This window comes from Aegilops tauschii, chromosome 7, assembly GCF_002575655.3.
Source record: "Aegilops tauschii subsp. strangulata cultivar AL8/78 chromosome 7, Aet v6.0, whole genome shotgun sequence".
In the NCBI taxonomy this organism is placed as follows: domain Eukaryota; kingdom Viridiplantae; phylum Streptophyta; class Magnoliopsida; order Poales; family Poaceae; genus Aegilops; species Aegilops tauschii.
Genome location: NC_053041.3, coordinates 16,246,964 through 16,266,341, shown reverse-complemented (window position 1 = coordinate 16,266,341; position 19,378 = coordinate 16,246,964). Strand labels below are relative to the sequence as shown.

At 49.7% G+C, this 19,378-nt stretch overlaps 3 protein-coding genes across 3 annotated transcripts; all 3 read right to left on the bottom strand.

Annotated features, from left to right (window-relative positions):
• Positions 1–669: 669 nt before the first annotated feature.
• Positions 670–1,086, bottom strand: LOC109757022 (probable glutathione S-transferase GSTU6). The gene has a single exon (XM_020315845.3). It carries the CDS (start codon positions 1,084–1,086, stop codon positions 670–672), a length of 417 nt encoding a protein of 138 aa, XP_020171434.3.
• A 6,615-nt stretch (positions 1,087–7,701) lies between these two features.
• Positions 7,702–8,964, bottom strand: LOC109757049 (probable glutathione S-transferase GSTU6). Its single transcript, XM_020315871.4, has 2 exons — positions 8,425–8,964; positions 7,702–8,349 (listed from the first exon to the last, which is right to left on the bottom strand). The coding sequence occupies exons 1-2, from the start codon at positions 8,761–8,763 to the stop codon at positions 7,957–7,959; spliced, it is 732 nt and encodes a 243-aa protein (XP_020171460.1). The 5' UTR covers positions 8,764–8,964; the 3' UTR covers positions 7,702–7,956.
• Positions 8,965–13,252: 4,288 nt separating this feature from the next.
• On the bottom strand, positions 13,253–15,394 carry LOC109757067 (probable glutathione S-transferase GSTU6). Its single transcript, XM_020315905.4, has 2 exons — positions 14,994–15,394; positions 13,253–13,848 (listed from the first exon to the last, which is right to left on the bottom strand). The coding sequence occupies exons 1-2, from the start codon at positions 15,330–15,332 to the stop codon at positions 13,444–13,446; spliced, it is 744 nt and encodes a 247-aa protein (XP_020171494.1). The 5' UTR covers positions 15,333–15,394; the 3' UTR covers positions 13,253–13,443.
• Between the last annotated feature and the right edge of the window lie 3,984 nt (positions 15,395–19,378).

Below are 19,378 nucleotides of genomic sequence, written 5' to 3'. Positions count from 1 at the left end.
TTCTTTGCCCTTCTAGGGTTCTTTGGGAGAAGGGATTTCTTTCTGTGATTTATTTTCAACCGAAAAAATCTAACCCGATCTGGCTGATACCATTGTTAGACCCACTTGGATTGTGTAGGCTAGATATTCCGGTACACCTACCTTCTCCTTGTCCAGACGAGCTCGAACCAGTGCCGGCCATGGTGAAGTAGTGGCCGGTGATGGCAGAGAGATGGCGGCGGTGGTGTGCTTCCCGTGAGCACTGCGCTAGCCCTAGATTGGTAGGGATTGTAGGTGGAGATTGTGGCAGCGATTAACCTCGTTAATCGTGCCCCGGCCCCCATCTCTGTTTATATAGCGCGGGTCACAGGGGCCCACCAACCATGGTTTGGTTGGGCGCTCCCGATCAGGGCGCGAGTCAGGGGCCCGTTCGACCCGTTGGGTTCGAACGAGAGAGAGATCAACCTAACAGGACGAAGCTTCAATTTATTCGCGAAACAACATGTCAAAAACTAAGGACCATCCATGAAGATCGAAGAGAGTATACGCCTCCGCACCATCCATGACGAGACACCAAGGACCTAGTAGCAAAAGTTCAACTCTTGGCGTGAACATAACAACTCAGAAGGCAGAGGAATTATTGGATCGACATGATCATCCGCCGGCAATGGAACAACACGGTATCTTTAATTAGTTACCCGTGACCGTGACGTTCCACTTTGGATAAAGCACCGTAGCGATGTACTCCTCCAGCTCGTCCACCCTAGGCAGCAGCGCCTTGACCGGCTCGGCGACCCTGAACCGCTCCGCCCATGCTGCTAGTTTCGGCGTCCTGGCCGGGTCGATGAGCGGCCCCAAGCCGGCCAGGCGGCCTACTGCCTCAAACCAAGGAAGATAGCACCCGAGTGCGATGTCGAGGAACCCGATGGAGCCACCACCGAAGAACGGCGCCTCCACCTCCCCTTTGGAGCACTCTGCCAGGGCAGCTTCCAAGTGTCGGAGCCCGGGCAGGGTCTCCTCCACCTTACTGGCTCTCTCCTCCTGCTTCGCTGTCTTGAGGATGCCGGTGTTGGAATAAGCCACGGCGTCTGGTGCAGTCGGGCTCATCGTGCGTGTCAGGTGCGCGCGGGACGTGCGGGACGCACTGGTGCGGTCGGGTGCGTCGGGTGCGTGCGGGACGTGCGGGACGCAGCGCCGTGACGAGTGTGCGTGCTGGTGGAACTGGGCATCGGTTCGTGGCCGTGCCGAGTCTGTAGGTGTGCGTTGTGTACGTAGTTTGAGTTAGACTCCAGTTTGTTAGTGCATGCAAGATTGGTCAAGTCGTGGAGTTGGTTAGTGGCCGTGAGAAATGGCCGTAGAGTTAGCCCATGCATTAGTTAGTTACTAGACTAGTTGTGCATGGTGGGCGTGGCGTGAGTTTAGGATTAGTTGGTAGTGGAGATACTCTTGTAATGCCTACTTAAGTTCAGTACGTGAATGAAAGATGGTGAGGGCCGAGGGAAACATGTAGCCACGGTGTGCCACCAGGGAAGTGTCTTTGGCAAAGCCATTGTGATCCTTCTTCCTTGGTGAAGTGTGTACGTGTGTGTTCCTCTGGTATGTGTGCGTTCATGTGTTGTGTGAGACAAACCATGAAAGAGATAAGAGAGAGTTATGAGGAAGAAGAAGAAGGGCGCTGCGGCGAGGAGGCGGCGCCAACAATTGGTATCAGAGCTTGGTTGTCTTGGGCGGGGTTCGCCGTGCGGGAGGCGTGCCGGTGGTGACGGCGTTCGCCGGCGGCTGCGTGAAGCTCCGGTCCGTGTGTCGGCCTATGGAGGTGTGCGGCGCTGCGGCTGTCATGGCGGACGCGAAGGTGGCGCACGGTCAGTCCGCGGCGAGTGCGGCGGACATGGAGGCATCGGCTGCGGTGCTCGGCGAGTCCGCGGTGATGCAGTGTGATGCCGTGCGCACGACGAGCAATGGCGGACGCGGAGGCGAGGAGGTCGTGGAGGACCTGCGTGGTGGCGCAGAGGCCGCGGCGGCTCGGCGCGACGACCGTGGAGGCGCAGTGGCGCGTCGCATGGAGATGCGGCGCGTCGGCGGAGGCCGTAGCGGAGCGGTGCGACGCCATGAAGCGGCGTCCGAGAAGGCTCGCGTCTGAGCGTGAGGGCATCGACGGCGTATGTCACCGGAACGCCAGGCGTGTGTCGCCGGTGGAGAAGGAGCTCAGGGTATGTCGCCGGAGACGTGACGGAGCACGGTGCGACCGGCGTCAGTGCGCCAGGTCGGGTCCGTGGCGGTGCGACCGGCGTCGGTGCGCCACATCGGGTCCATGGGCTGGGTCACGGTCGTGGCGACGACATCGACATGAGCTACTTCGGCGACGGCGAGGCCGTGGCTTAGGGGGTGTGTGTTGGAATAAGCCACGGCGTCTGGTGCAGTCGGGCTCGTCGGGCACGTCAGGGCGCGCGGGACGTGCGGGACACACTAGTGCGGTCGGGTGCGTCGGGTGCGTGCGGGACGTGCAGGACGCAGCGCCGTGACGAGTGTGCGTGCTGGTGGAACTGGGCACGGCCAGTCTGTAGGTGTGCGTTGTGTACGTAGTTTGAGTTAGACTCCAGTTCGTTAGTGCATGCAAGATTGGTCAAGTCGTGGAGTTGGTTAGTGGGCGTGAGAAATGGCCGTAGAGTTAGCCCATGCATTAGTTAGTTACTAGACTAGTTGTGCATGATGGGCGTGGCGTGAGTTTAGGATTAGTTGGTAGTGGAGATACTCTTGTAATGCCTACTTAAGTTCAGTACGTGAATGAAAGATGGTGAGGGCCGAGGGAAACATGTAGCCACGGTGTGCCACCAGGAAAGTGTCTTTGGCAAAGCCATTGTGATCCTTCTTCCTTGGTGAAGTGTGTACGTGTGTTCTCCTCTGGTATGTGTGCGTTCATGTGTTGTGTGAGACAAACCATGAAAGAGATAAGAGAGAGTTATGAGGAAGAAGAAGAAGGGCGCTGCGGCGAGGAGGCGGCGCCAACAATTGGTATCAGAGCTTGGTTGTCTTGGGCGGGGTTCGCCGTGCGGGAGGCGTGCCGGTGGTGACGGCGTTCGCCGGCGGCTGCGTGATGCTCCGGTCCGTGTGTCGGCCTATGGAGGTGCGCGGCGCTGCGGCTGTCATGGCGGACGCGGAGGTGGCGCACGGTGAGTCCGCGGCGAGTGCGGCGGACATGGAGGCATCGGCTGCGGTGCTCGGCGAGTCCGCGGTGATGCAGTGTGATGCCGTGCGCACGACGAGCAATGGCGGACGCGGAGGCGAGGATGTCGTGGAGGACCTGCGTGGTGGCGCAGAGGCCGCGGCGGCTCGGCGCGACGACCGTGGAGGCGCAGTGGCGCATCACATGGAGATGCGGCGCGTCGGCGGAGGCCGTAGCGGTGCGGTGCGACGCCATGAAGCGGCGTCCGAGAAGGCTCGCGTCTGAGCGTGAGGGCGTCGACGGCGTATGTCACCGGAACGCCAGGCGTGTGTCGCCGGTGGAGAAGGAGCTCGGCGTATGTCGCCGGAGACGTGACGGAGCACGGTGCGACCGGCGTCAGTGCGCCAGGTCGGGTCCGTGGCAGTGCGACCGGCGTCGGTGCGCCACGTCGGGTCCATGGGCTGGGTCACGGTCGTGGCGACGACATCGACATTAGCTACGTCGGCGACGGCGAGGCCGTGGCTTAGGGGGTGTGTGTTGGAATAAGCCACGGCGTCTGGTGCAGTCGGGCTCGTCGGGCACGTCAGGTGCGCGCGGGACGTGCGGGACGCACTGGTGCGGTCGGGTGCGTCGGGTGCGTGCGGGACGTGCGGGACGCAGCGCCGTGACGAGTGTGCGTGCTGGTGGAACTGGGCATCGGTTCGTGGCCGTGCCGAGTCTGTAGGTGTTCGTTGTGTACGTAGTTTGAGTTAGACTCCCGTTTGTTAGTGCATGCAAGATTGGTCAAGTCGTGGAGTTGGTTAGTGGCCGTGAGAAATGGCCGTAGAGTTAGCCCATGCATTAGTTAGTTACTAGACTAGTTGTGCATGGTGGGCGTGGCGTGAGTTTAGGATTAGTTGGTAGTGGAGATACTCTTGTAATGCCTACTTAAGTTCAGTACGTGAATGAAAGATGGTGAGGGCCGAGGGAAACATGTAGCCACGGTGTGCCACCAGGAAAGTGTCTTTGGCAAAGCCATTGTGATCCTTCTTCCTTGGTGAAGTGTGTACGTGTGTGTTCCTCTGGTATGTGTGCGTTCATGTGTTGTGTGAGACAAACCATGAAAGAGATAAGAGAGAGTTATGAGGAAGAAGAAGAAGGGCGCTGCGGCGAGGAGGCGGCGCCAACAATTGGTATCAGAGCTTGGTTCTCTTGGGCGGGGTTCGCCGGGCCGGAGGCGTGCCGGTGGTGACGGCGTTCGCCGGCGGCTGCGCGAAGCTCCGGTCCGTGTGTCGGCCTATGGAGGTGCGCAGCGCTGCGGCTGTCATGGCGGACGCGGAGGTGGCGCCCAGTGAGTCCGCGGCGAGTGCGGCGGACATGGAGGCATCGGCTGCGGTGTTCGGCGAGTCCGCGGTGATGCAGTGTGATGCCGTGCGCACGACGAGCAATGGCGGACGCGGAGGCGAGGAGGTCGTGGAGGACCTGCGTGGTGGTGCAGAGGCCGCGGCGGCTCGGCGCGACGACCGTGGAGGCGCAGTGGCGCGTCGCATGGAGATGCGGCGCGTCGGCGGCGGCCGTAGCGGCGCGGTGTCACGCCATGAAGCGGCGTCCGAGAAGGCTCACGTCTGAGCGTGAGGGCATCGACGGCGTATGTCACCGGAACGCCAGGCGTGTGTCGCCGGTGGAGAAGGAGCTCGGCGGATGTCGCCGGAGACGTGACGGAGCACAGTGCGACCGGCGTCAGTACGCCAGGTCGGGTCCGTGGCGGTGCGACCGGCGTCGGTGCGCCACGTCGGGTCCATGGGCTGGGTCACGGTCGTGGCGACGACATCGACATGAGCTACTTCGGCGATGGCGAGGCCGTGGCTTAGGGGGTGTGTGTTGGAATAAGCCACGGCGTTTGGTGCAGTCGGGCTCGTCGGGTGCGTCAGGTGCGCGCGGGACGTGCGGGACGCACTGGTGCGGTCGGGTGCGTCGGGTGCGTGCGGGACGTGCGGGACGCAGCGCCGTGACGAGTGTGCGTGCTGGTGGAACTGGGCATCGGTTCGTGGCCATGCCGAGTCTGTAGGTGTGCGTTGTGTACGTAGTTTGAGTTAGACTCCAGTTTGTTAGTGCATGCAAGATTGGTTAAGTCGTGGAGTTGGTTAGTGGCCGTGAGAAATGGCCGTAGAGTTAGCCCATGCATTAGTTAGTTACTAGACTAGTTGTGCATGGTGGGCGTGGCGTGAGTTTAGGATTAGTTGGTAGTGGAGATACTCTTGTAATGCCTACTTAAGTTGAATACGTGAATGAAAGATGGTGAGGGCCGAGGGAAACATGTAGCCACGGTGTGCCACCAGGAAAGTGTCTTTGGCAAAGCCATTGTGATCCTTCTTTCTGGGTGAAGTGTGTACGTGTGTGTTCCTCTGATATGTGTGCGTTCATGTGTTGTGTGAGACAAACCATGAAAGAGATAAGAGAGAGTTATGACGACGAAGAAGAAGGGCACTGCGGCGAGGAGGCGGCGCCAACAGCCGGTGCACGAAGGGAACAACTGCGGCAACAAAGCGAATTGAGAGGTGCAACTCCACGCGCAACGAGAGGTAATCTGTCAAATGAACTAACCTTGTCATTCACATAGGCGGCCCAAACGCGAGCGACTGCGGGGCTGTAGGGGTCTGCGGGGAGGATGGACGTGCCGTTGCCGGCAAGGCCAGGGGCATCGTCGAGGTACTCCACATAAAACTACGTCCCGTTTGGTCGGCATCGCATCACTGGAGAGAGAACGAAAACGAGAAAAGTGTGGACCTCCCCGATCCTGTCACAATTCTGGGTCTCCCAAGCAAATCAAAGCAGGGTTGCAGCTCTGCAGTATTTTTGTCTTGGAAAACGGCCTGCCTGAGCATATTTAAACAAGGAGTACCAAGACTAACTATTGACACACCCTGCAAAAAGAAAAAAGACTAACTATTGACACTTTTGTGTACAGGTATCAGATTTTCCTGTTCTACGCATGCAGCCAAACTTTAATTAACAAATACCCCCTCTGTAAAGAAAGATAAAAGCATTTAGATCACTAACGCTATTATATTTCTATATGGAGGCAGTTCCATTAATTTGATTGTAGTTGCAAACTTGCAGGTCATAGCGTTTGGAAGCATTCCAACCAGACCTTATCGGCTTAGCATCTTGATTTAAAATATTGCAAAGTGTCACTACATGACATGCATCTCGACCAGCAACTTTACACCTACACCATAGCGGTGTTAGAATTAATGGGCTAGGCCCATAGCAATTTCTAAAATCTCAAAGCCCATGTGTAAAATGACAAGTGGTGGTGCTAAGTTTAGTCCCACCCCGAAAGTTGAAGAAGAGTTGGACCTCTTTATATAGTGGGTTCTCTCCACCACTCAAAGTGGTGTGTGAGAAGAGAAAGGGAAAACCACACGCGCGCGCTCGCCTCGCCTCGCCGGGCCGTGGTGTGGCGTACATGCGTGTGAATGGTCCGCCAAAATCCGATCCGTCTCCTTGCAGGAGCGCAGCTTCCTTTTGCCGTTTTATTTTTATGTCTTGGCAAACAAGTTTTTGATTTCTTGTCCGGTAAGTATACGAATTAGAAACCGAGTCGGTTTGGGATTGTGATCGCGACACAATACCGCCTCTGGTCCTAATATATATACATCTACCGGCTGCGGCCAGAGACACACCGAGAACACCTAGGGTTTTGCCTCATCTCACAACTTGCGCCGCCATCGTAGTCTACTCCATCCCAAACGCCGGCGTGCATCGGCGCGTGGGAGAGCAGGTCTCCGGAACCGTTCGTCTTTGCGATCCTGCACCGGGAGAGGATGAATTAGGTTTTTGGGAAGCGCTGTGCGCGACTGCTTAAATTCGTCATCACGGGTCGTCTTCCGTCCAAGTCGGGCGGTGCTACTCATCGTCGTATTCATCGCCGTCAGCAGCAGATCATCGCCAACATCGTCATCAACACTGTCGCACCCATAATAGCTAACGATCATACGTCCAACATCCTCTGTTCATGTCTGTTTCTACAGCTATTGTTACGCATGATACTAGTTATGACACTCCCCCGTTTTTATTTACTCTGCATAGTAACTTTGGTCAAAGTCAAACTTTGTAAACTTTGATAAAGTTTATAGACAAAAAATATTAACATATACAATAGCAAATCAATATCATTAGATTCATTATTGAAAATACTTTCACATCAAATAGATTTGTTATTGTAAATGTTCATATATTTTTTTATAAACTTGGTCAGACTTTATGAAGTTTTGACTTAAGTGAAATCTAATATGCAGAGTAAATAAAAACGGAGGGAGTACTTGCACTACACGCATAACTTAGTTTTAGTGCTTTCTCGATCCATATTAATCGTCACGGATTTAGTACAAAGTTACTAAATCAGCCAAAATTAATATGGATGTGAGGGAGTAGTGATTCCTAAAAAAATATCCCAGCCCTGGTAAAATCTAGTCCTTAGAAATCACTACCCACAGCTATTTAGCCCCGGAATAATATGCTTGGTAGAACATACTAAGAATAAGATGTGAGGTCTTAAAGAGCTCAATGGAAAAACATTGCAAGATGCAAGATCGACGACGCTTCAATTTATTCACGAAACAACATATCACAACTCAGATCGAAGAGAGTGCACGCCTGTGCATTATTCATGACCACGACCCACTAACCCTCGCAAAAAGAAACCCGACTTAGTAGTAACAGTTCAACTCTTGACGTGAAAACAGCTACTCACAAGGCAGAGATCCTCCGCTGGTAATCGAACGACGCCATTTTTTATTTCTTTTGCCATAGTGGAACGACGAGATCTTTAATTAGTTGCCGGTGACCGCGATGTTCCACTTTGGATAAAGCGCCGTAGTGATGTACTCCTCCAGCTTGTCGACCCCAGGCAGCAGCGCCTTGATCGGCTCGGCGACGCTGAACCGCTCCGCCCACGCAGCTAGTTTCGGCGTCCTCGCCGGGTCGATGATCGGCCCCAAGCCGGCCAGGCGGCCTGCTGCCTCAAACCAGGGAAGATAGCACCCGAGCGCGATGTCGAGGAACCCGATGGCGTCACCACCGAAGAACGGCGCCTCCGCCTCCCCTTCGGAGCACTCCGCCATGACAGCTTCTAAGTGTCTGAGCCCGGACAGGGTCTCCTCCATCTTACCGGCTCTCTCCTCCTGCTTCGTAGTCTTGAGGATCCCGGTGCACGAAGGGAACAGCTGTGGCAACAAAGCGAGTTGAGAGGTGCAACTCCAAGCGCAACGAGAGGTAATCCGCGTGTGAAATGAACTAACCTTGTCGTTCACATAGGCGGCCCAGAAGCGAGCGACGGCGCGGCTGTAGGGGTCTGCGGGGAGGATGGGCTTGCCGTTGCCGGCAAGGCCGACGGCGTCGTCGAGGTACTCCAGGATGAGCAGCGACTCGCAGACGGGCCTGCCGTTGTGAATGAGGACGGGCACCTTCTTGTACACGGGGTTGGACGCGATGAGGAGGTCGCTCGTGGACCAGCGGTCCTCGGGGAGGTAGTCGTAGCTCAGCCCCTTTACGGCGAGCGCCATCTGGGCGCGCAGCACGTAGGGACTCACCCCGGGCGCCCACCACCCCAGCAGCTTCAGCTCTTCACCGCCGGCCATCAACGTTTCCTCGTCTTCCTCCCTGATACTCGTGTCCTGTATATCTGTTGCTTAAGTGTATATATGCATGGCAAGGCCCGAACTGCGATCTTTATAAGCACGAATGGCAAAGATGAAATCGTCTGAAAGTAAACAAGACAAAAGTTGGACTCTGAGGCAGAAAAAACTAATTATGGGAGAGCATGCTGATGGTGATGCGCCACCTACCCACTCCCCACCCACCGCACCTTCTAGGCTTCTACCCTCCACCTTCAAGGTGACTTGAATTTGGCAGCCATACTATGTCATGCATGACGTGAGCTGCAGTAGATAGTACTGCTGTACTGTCTAGCCTGAGAGGGACAGACTGAGCCACGTATACATGGTAGCACCTACCACATACAATAATTTATTTCTTGCATGTCCAGCTCATGCATGCACCATTCTGCTAATAACACGTACACTTCCTTAGCTAAGTTGAGCGGACATGAATTAAATATATTTTACTGCTAGCTACTGTAACAAATGCTTCTTGCTGATGTCCTTGGATATTTTAGCACTGCCTGCATGATGCATATTAGTTTTTTTTTCCTTTTTGCGGAGAGCGTCATGCATATTAGTTGGCGAAACAAGATTATAGTTTAACACCCTCTCCTAATTTCATTCAACCAAAAAAATGCACCCAAGTCTTTTACATTAATCCTGTAAGAGTCATTCCTTATGAACAGTAGCCGGGCCAAGATTGGCTAAGGCCGCCAGCGAGAAAGTAAAGGTCAAAAAATAACTAAAACAACCCGGTTTCAAGGCATGAGCAATTTTAACATGGTAAGGTAAGAGTTACTCAAACCCGCTACTTAATAATAAAATCACCAGCTCAGTCATAAAAGGAAGTAACTTAGACTGGTGGGTAGTGTCATACGTGTGATGACATAGAGAGGTTCGTTCATTACTTTGTAGAGTTATTTTATATTCAGAACCGCCACGTGATGGTAACATATTATATTACTTTATTTGCATCTCTCCTTATTAATTACTTGTCACATCATATTTTTTGCCTATGTGGCATGCCTGTTACTAATTATGTTACTTCCACTATGAGCAGCCTTATGTTCCTTTATATCTCGCATGAAAAAAGAAGTTAAGATGGGCCATGTTAAATCTTCTCGGACAAATAAGAATCCAACCACAATAATCAATGAAAGTATTTATTCAATGGTGATACTAAAAAATTAGGACATTTACTCCCTCCGAACCGAAATAACTATTGTGGTTTTAGATACAAGTCAAACGAGTGATTAATCTCACCCTCCAATGGTCTTCAATAAAAGCTAAACCTTGAACGATAAATTTTGAAATACAATACAGATGCAAATTGTAAAAAGAGTCAATTGGTATTCTCTTACTGTTCAATATCATCAGGGTTGAGTTGAGCTCTAATATGAGGGATATTATTAGTTGTTTGAGTTAATGGACCGTTTCCGGAGGAGGATCCGATGATCCGAACTTGAAAATGTGTCATTGTCTTGTTTCTTTTATTCATCTCACCTTCCTGTAAAATTATATAGAAACAAAAATTACTAAACCGGTTTCCACATTTAGAGACATTAGAATTAGAAATTAAAGGAAGGAAATAACATGGAAAAGAGGAAATCATTAAGAGCTAAAGATCAAGTTTCAATCAAGGCATCGAACAACGGCATCTAGCAAGAGAAGTTCGGATTTGGGAGAACCTAAGACGGGATACCCATTGCGTCTGAGCCGCAGAGGCGGAATGACGAAGGGCCGCTGCCTCGCCAGGTAGCATGTCGCCTTGTCGAAGGAGAGGACCTGCCGCTAATCAAGACATGACAGGGAAGTGGAGTACTGCCCGCTGCCACGCGTGGTTGGCCATCTGGCAGCAAGAACGAGACACAGCGGAGGCTCGGCGGGGTAGGGTTCTTCCACACGGTGGCGGTTCATTTCTTTCTTTTCAAGTAAAACAATAGACTCACGCGGGCAATGCTGCACATATCCTTCTTCTTTTCTCCTCCGCGCATTACCCCGAGCAGTAACCCTTTTTCATCTGAGGTGATCTTGGGTGTGTAAACCCCGAGCAGCAACTTTCAGCACCCAGGCACTACTTCGGCCCTCGGTATGAAATCGGATGGAGATGGCCTGAACATCAAATTTCTCCGTTTTGATGAAATGGAGATTCTTCACGTTGATCAATTTTTCATTCGAGGCCGTCCTATTTATATTTATTGCCGTGCCAAAATCTGGTATTAACATGTTTTAATTTTTCCTTATAGATATTAAGAACTCAACGGGAGAATATTGCATTTCGTACTAGTAGCGTCTTTGACAGGGTCAAATCGCATAAGTACAGTAGACACAGAATTTGTTTCCCCTCTCGCAAGGCGACTTGAATAAGCCATCTTCCTTTTGATCTCCGCTGGTGAGTATGTGGATTCGCCTCCCCTCCTCCTGGCAGTCCGGCAGCCGGTGACGGCAAGGGTATTCCAGGTGCCTCGGCTTAGATAGGTAGGGTTTTGCTTCTCGCAAGGGCAGTGCTCGGATGGATGGCGGCGCTTCTTCTTCGAGTCAGTCTTCCGGACTCTGATCCTCCTCAAGTTTGTTCGTCGGGGCATATTAGACAGAGCTCCGGCGTAGATTCCCACCAGCTTCACGGAGAGGCGAGGTTAGTGTTTCTCGTCGTGCGTACGCGGCAACAAGATTTGGTGTCAAGTTCTTCAGATCGATTGAAGGATTCAATCACGATGATTGCGGCCCCCGAATGCTTGCCCTTAGGGCACACACACACGGATACTTCCCGGCTATCATCGACAAGGCCCAGCCGGCTCCGGTATGGGAGCGGCGTCAGGGGCGCGTCGGCGGCTCGTTTGGGCGGCGGCAATTGTTGTTCGATTGTCCATGGATCTCCATGTAATTTTAATTATGTTTGGGTGTTGTGTACTTTCAGTGAACCTTTATAATGGACTAGCAAATATGCCCGTGCATTACAACGGGAAAAAATTCGCATACTCCTAGCACAATAAGCACGACTCAAGACCCCTTCGCAGGTCCAAGTTAACTATTTGAACCCCTTCGTAGGTCCAAATTATTTATTTGAACATAGTGTCTCATCTGTGTTGTGGTTTATCCTCCTTCCCGTCTTCACTGACCATGATCACGGTATCCACCTGATCACAATGCGTCCGAACATGGTCAATTCCAAGGTGGTGATCTAGGCCACCGCACTCACACATGTCACTGAACTACGCTTGCAAATGAATGTCTATAGCAAACATGCCCGTGCGTTGCAACGGGAGAAAACAGCCCTGACACGCCCTTACCCACTGAGCATGGCTAAAGACCTCACCCTCATGCCCATAACATAATAAACATGACTACCTCATCCTTAGGTACACATCCTCCATTTCAATATAACACCAGACACATGTTTCCGCTTGTCATCTTTGCGGTCCTCGTCACTGGTGGTCGTAATACCAGTTGTCACTAACCAAGGTTGGCCAGGTCCAACAGCTGGATTGTTGAGCTGCCTTCGTGCCCGGTGAAGATCAAGCGCGTTGAACAAAGTTTTTTTTATCATTTGGCTAATGTAATAGGAAAAAGCACTGCACATAATGTAAATTGAGTAGTTTGTGTCAGATAGACCATGAAACCTTAGTTCGACTCCTCATGCATTTTGACGGGAGTCATTGGGCCGAGTGAGACTGGTCGTACATGAAGACGCGACATAGAAAAAGATTCCTTCCATATCCTAGTTTTATAAACTGAACTAAAACAATGCACCAGGTGAACATATTTCAAAAATTCTCCAAGTTTTATTAATAGGTATAGATTTAAAAAATCATGTTTTTAAAAAATGATTGCCTTTTCAAATTTAAAGTTCAAAAATTATTTGTGTTTTTAAAATGTTTGCAAATTCAAAAAATAATCACAACAGTACCTCCTAGTTTATTTTTTGTTTTAAAAAACTCAGGTTTCAAAATAAATGAAAAGAGAAGTATTGTTCTTTTTAAATGTTCAAGTTTAATTTTTCTGTTAACAGCTTCGCAAAATTTTCGCGTTCTAAAATATATTCATTTTTTTTTTGAAAAAAAAACTTCTCCTCTTAGTATCAGGCGTGACTGTGAGCTTAATTTATACTTTCACGCGGCCAATTAAATAGTAAGTCTTGTTTATTCCAGCGCTAGCTTTCTGAACGCTCTAGCGTGAGCTGCTGGGTTCGATTCCTGGTCGGGCAGTATTTTTCCTTGGAAAGGTTTTTACTGGCTTGGGCTCTTGGTACGCTAATGGGCCGGCCCATTGCGTCCTGATTTGTCTTTTTGACTGAAACGAATCGGGAGAACCAGAAAACTCTCCCGTGGAAACACCTCGACGTACGAAAATTATCTTGGTCCCACTGTAAACCAAATAAACTGGAGAAACAATCCTCCCTTTAATATTAAATTAGGGAAAGATCTGATATTTTCGGGAAAAAAAACGTCCTTGACAAAGCGATGAAAGATTGACGAAGCTTTAATTTATTCCCAAAACAGCAAAGTCAGATCCAAGACAGTGCACGCATGTGCACCATCCATCGCGATCAGACCCTAATAACCAAGTAACAAAAGTTCAACGAGCACAACAACTCGTGAAAACACCAACTGAATTTGAAGGCGAGCACAGCAACAACGATGGAACGGGGCGACATGATCTCTAATTAGTTGCCGACGCAGTGAGTGCGGCGTTCCACTTTGGATAAAGAACCGTTGAGATGTACTCCTCCACCTTGTCCGCCGCAGGCAGCAGCGCCCTTACCGGCTCGGCGGCCCTGAACCGCTCCGCCCACGCGGCCAGCTTTGGTGTCCTAGCCGCATCGAGGAATGGCGGCATGGCGGCAAGGTGGCCTATCGCTTCGATCCAGGGAAGATAGCACCCGAGGGCAATGTCGAGCAGCCCGAGAGAGCCACCGCCAAAGAACAGTGCCTCAGCCTCCCCTTCTTTGGAGCACTCCGCCAGGGCGGCCTCTAAGAGCCCGAACGCCGCCAAGGTCTCCTCCACCTTGTCAGCTCTCTCCTGCTGCTTTGCCGTCTTGAGAATGCCGATGCATGAAGGGAACAACTGCGGCAACAAAACACAACGGCGCCTGTGAGATGTTGTTAGCAGTAATCTTATCATGATGTATCAGCAGGTAGTTTTGAGTTCCGCATGTAGCTAGTTGTAGTTGGTGCCAGCAAGGTGTACGTGCTTTGCGTACGAAGACGGTTAGTCATTTTTTCGGAGAGGGTGGACGGTGAGTTGGGCATGTACACTGGTTCAGTCGGCTTCTGTCTATAGCATGAATACACGTCATCTATGGACTACGCTGTAGACAGCACGTACAACAAGCTGGCTATTTGGCCGGCTGTAACGTATGTGCATACAAAGTCCATGGGAGAAGGAAAAACTGTTTTTTAGGTTCGCGGGAGACGGGGAAAGTATGTTTTCCCGAAGCACGAGATAAATGCGACGCACGATAAGCGGCGGCCTCGGTACAACGGCAAATTGACCGTCTATAAGCAGCGATTCACATGGGAACAGACCGTCTTTATTTCTACAGACAGATGCGAGCAGTTTTCCCTTTCTCTCTCTCCCATGTTATTTTTTCTCCTACGTGGCTGATGTTACGGACGGCTGACTGTACATCATTGGACATGCCGTGAGAGACGGCGTACGTGACTACGTGTGAGATGCCGGAGGGCCGTGTGAAGCGGCTGCCACAGTCAAAGTCCGTAGAGCATGAGAGTATGTTAGCTGCATGGATTAGTTTGTTAGTCGCCTTGTAGGGTAGTTCGTTAGTGCGTGTGCATCGCATGCTAGCCAGGTCCTATGGCCGTAGAGAAGAGATTGACAAGCGTTGAGCATGACGTGCATGTAGCTGCTTAGTGGAGTTAGTGGGACACGTTCTGGGTGCACGTACGCATGAAGTATATCAGGCTAGTACTGGCCATGTTAGCTGTGTATATACGGATGACATTGAGTAATGAAAAAGTTGAGTCAGTTGGAGGAAACAATGTAGCATACGTGTTTCTCACCGGGAGCAAACACAAAGGTAGTTTTCTCCTTAGCGACTGTGCGTGTTAGTTTCTACCATGGTTGTGTGTTCTTGAGAGAAGAGAGAGATGTGACAGGCAGCGCTAATAAGGAAGAAGAGGCGCTGCGAGGAGGCAGCACCAACAGATGCAACTCCGACTCTCCAAGCTCAAACCAAACGATAGGAAACAAACCTTGTCGTCGATGTAGGAAGCCCAAAAGCGGGCGACGGCGCGGCTGTAGGGGTCGGTGGGGAGGATGGAGGTGCCGTTGCCGGCGAAGGCGTCGTCAAGGTACTGCACAATGATGAGCGACTCGCAGACGGGCCTGCCAGCGTGGATGAGGACGGGGAGCTTCTTGTACACGGGGTTGGACGCAAGGAGGAGGTCGCTCTTGCTCCAGGGGTCCTCGGGGAGGAAGTCGTAGCTCAGCTCCTTGATGCAGAGCGCCATCTGGACGCGAATCGTGTACATGCTCACCCCGGTCCCCGGCCCCAGCAGCTTGAGCCTTTGCTGTTGAGCGCCGGCCATCATCGATCGTCGTTGAAGGTTCTCTACGTGTTGATTAAGTTTAGTATGTCTGTATGTATACGAGATGGCAATGCGTCGTCATTCGGTGATTGTGCACTGATAGCTATCCGTGCGCCTTGAAATGTGCAATCGGCCATCACTTTATCGCAACAAGCGTTCCACTATCCCTATCCAACCACCTGCCCATTTTGTCCTCGGGAATGTGCGTGGCTGCTTTAGGGTTTACATTGTGGCACAAGGACCAATGAAGATAAGTGTACGATTGATCCATGTCTGAAGCGTGCAATGCCACGCCGTTCTTTAGTTGTAATTAACTATCCTCTTTGTATTTTGCACTAGCAACGTTTGGGAGGGCAGGGTTGAAAATCAGCTAATAACTTAGTATAAATTTATAATATGCAAGTTTAAGTATATTTTTCTATATTGGTTACCATATTTCCGCGTACATCAAGAACTTCCGCATATAATCATTTACACAAAATTCAGTTGGGAAATGCTCTGAAGCTAGATCAAATGTTGAATATGTAAAAGTATCAGATCGGATTGATCAGAAATTTTCAATTCAAATTATGGCAACTAGTCATGAACCCGTGCATCTGCACGGGCTAGTTTTGTAATGCTACATTGGTTCAATACTCTAGTAACCATTTTTTTTCCATCTAGTAGAAAAATACATTTGTTGTGTGCGAACCATTTAAGGAATGATGAATATGAAAATACAGCAATCATATCTTGAAAGTTTAATAATCATGAAAGTGATTATCTTTAATATTACAACAAACTGGAAAACAAATTGGTAATATTTGTTAGCATCCCGAAACATAACGCAAATATCCTATAAGTAACTTAATTTTGAATGGTAAGTATAATAATAATTCATTTATTTAATATTCATTCTTTTTTTCTTGTTAAGATTTTTGGATTAAGCATGGGGTATGTTCATCATCTCCTATTAAAATAAGCAAACATAATATTTTGTTTTCTTCAAAGGGACATTTACATCTGTGCCCCTAACTCGAACCCACTACTCAGTTTTGCCCCTAGTTTTCGGGTATGCTCAGTTTTGCCCCTCTGCCGTCAGTGCCACTTATAGAAATGCCCCTCCGCTCCATTTCCATCCAGTCAAGGCTGTTTGACCGCTAACTTGCCGTCAGTTTGACATATTTGCCCCTCTTTCTTACATGTGGGTCCTCTCTTACCTCTTCGCTTCACTCTCTCTCTCTCTGTGCTCTTTCTCTCGCTCGACCCTAACCCTAGCTCTCTCTTCCCCAAATCGCCCCCTCACCTGAACCCTAGCGGCTTCGATCCACACCATGGAAAACTGCAGATCAATGGCGGGCACGGTGGAGATTCGGTGGACCTGACTCTTTACGTGAGCTGTGCTGCGATTCGGAGCCAACCGCTGCAGATGGAGGTCGACGGTGGTTGCGGCGCCGGCGGCGGCCATGAAGGGAGCACAAATCCGAAGGGGTAAGTGCAGTACTTCAGATCTGAAGCCTGCTATACGTATTGTAGTTCGATTTGATTGCTAGTGTTCATCTGCGTTCGTAGTGCTCATTTGGTTCGATTTTTTTTCATGTTTTTCATTGTCATTCGTAGGGTGGACTATATATGTTTGGATTGTAGAATGGAAACAACTCTTCTAGTTCCTGCTGGTACAAAAGCAGGGAACACAGGATTTTCATTTCCTTTGGTAGTGGAGAGCACACTGAAGTTTGTGCGGTTCAGATCTCAAATATGTGCTAAATACCCGTGGGGAATACATGATGCAGTTGAATTCAGGTACTGGGATATTGATAGTTCAGTTTGGGTCCCAGTCCAATGTGATGCTGAGTTAGAAAAAATGTTTAGAATTCATGCTCATTTCCCAGTCAAATTGGAAATCAATGTCATAAAAGAAAAAGAGGATTGACAGAGAGCAGTGGCAGAAAATCACAATCTACTAGTTCTAGAGGTAGGAGCAGAATATCCAGGGGGAGAAAAGCAAGTGTTAGCAGTCAGAAGAGAGCTTCAGATGCAGGAGAGAGCTCTATGCAGGTACCAGGAACACCATCAGAGCAAGTGCCTATTTATGCAGGTCCTACTCAGAGCAGAGATTCTGTTGATCCAAATATTGAGGAGGGACTTCCTGATGACTGGCCTACAGATGATGAGGATGAAAGGCTTTTCCCTCAGTTTGTTACAAAACAGAAGGCCAAGAAGACAGATGATGATGGGGATGAAGATTATATGCTACCACCAGAAGGAATGTTTGATGAGCCAGGTGAAGATGAGTTGGAGGAGGACCAGGACATGGGATAGTGAGGATTCTGATGATGGAAGGCCAGATGTGCAGTACAACAGAGATGATCCTTCTTTAAAAGAAGGAACTATATTTTCCAGTGCTTTAGACTGTACGAATGCACTAGCTACATTTTCAATTAAAACTCAGAGTGAGTATGTAGTAGACAAGAGTGATCCTACCAGGTTGACTGTTCATTGTGCTTATAAGAGGTGTAGATGGAGGATGCATGCCTCCTTAATGAGAAATAGCTCATTGTTTCAGGTACAAACAGTAGGTGCATATGTAGTTACATTGCAAATATTTTTCAGTTATTTGTTGCAGCAAGTATGTCTGACATGTAATTTAACTTTCAATATTGCAGGTCAAAGTGAACCAGTCTGCACATACTTGTCCAAGTGTAAGCAGAAGGCAAAGACTGAAGTCAGCTAAGTGCAGATGGGTTGCTGATGCAGTGAAGCATTGGGTTTTAGAGGATTCAGAGGTTGGAGTTACAGAGTTGAAAAAGAACCTGAAGAAAAAATATGGCCTGCAAGTCCCATACATGAGAGTGTTCTATGGAAAGCAGATGGCACTGGACAACATTTATGGTAAGTGTACTGACTCATTTCAATTGTTGTACACTTACAAGGCAGAAGTTGAGAAAGCATCTCCTGGAAGTGTAGTTAACATTGACAAGCACACTGTAGAGTACAAAAATAGCTGGAAAAACTAGACAAAAAGAGTGCTTTAGAAGAGTGTTTGTTTCTTTCAAAGCATGCTGGCAGGGTTTTTTAGATGGATGTAGGCCCTATCTTGCAGTAGATGGCACAACACTGAATGGCAGATATAAAGGCCAACTTGTGAGTGCATGTGCAGTGGATGCTTGCAACTGGATCTTCCCAGTAGCAGTTGGAGTTGTTGAGTCTGAAAATACAGATAGTTGGACATGGTTTTCCCAGAATTTAAAAGAACTAATAGGACATCCACCAGGTCTTGTCATCCACACAGATGCATGCAAAGGACTAGAGACTGCTGTTTAAGATGTATTCACAGGAGTTGAGCACAGGGAATGCATGAGGCATTTGGCAGCTAATTTCTCCAAAAAATTTAGAGGAAAGTTTTTTGATGATAATTTGTGGCCTTGTTCATTGACATATAGCATGAAAATGTTGGAAATATGCCCTAGAGGCAATAATAAATGGTTATTATTATATTTCTTTGTTCATGGTAATTGTCTATTGTTCATGCTACAATTGTATTGTCCGGAAATCGTAATACATGTGTGAATGCATAGACCACAACGTGTCCCTAGTAAGCCTCTAGTTGACTAGCTCGTTGATCAACAGATAGTCATGGTTTCCTGACTATGGACATTGGATGTCATTGATAACGGGATCACATCATTAGGAGAATGATGTGATGGACAAGACCCAATCCTAAGCATAGCATAAAAGATCGTGTAGTTTCGTTTGCTAGAGCTTTTCCAATGTCAAGTATCTTTTCCTTAGACCATGAGATCGTGCAACTCCCGGATACCGTAGGAGTGCTTTGGGTGTGCCAAACGTCACAACGTAACTGGGTGACTATAAAGGTGCACTACGGGTATCTCCGAAAGTGTCTGTTGGGTTGGCACGGATCGAGACTGGGATTTGTCACTCCGTGTGACGGAGAGGTATCTCTGGGCCCACTCGGTAATGCATCATCATAATGAGCTCAATGTGACTGAGGCGTTAGTCACGGGATCATGCATTGCGGTACGAGTAAAGAGACTTGCCGGTAACGAGAT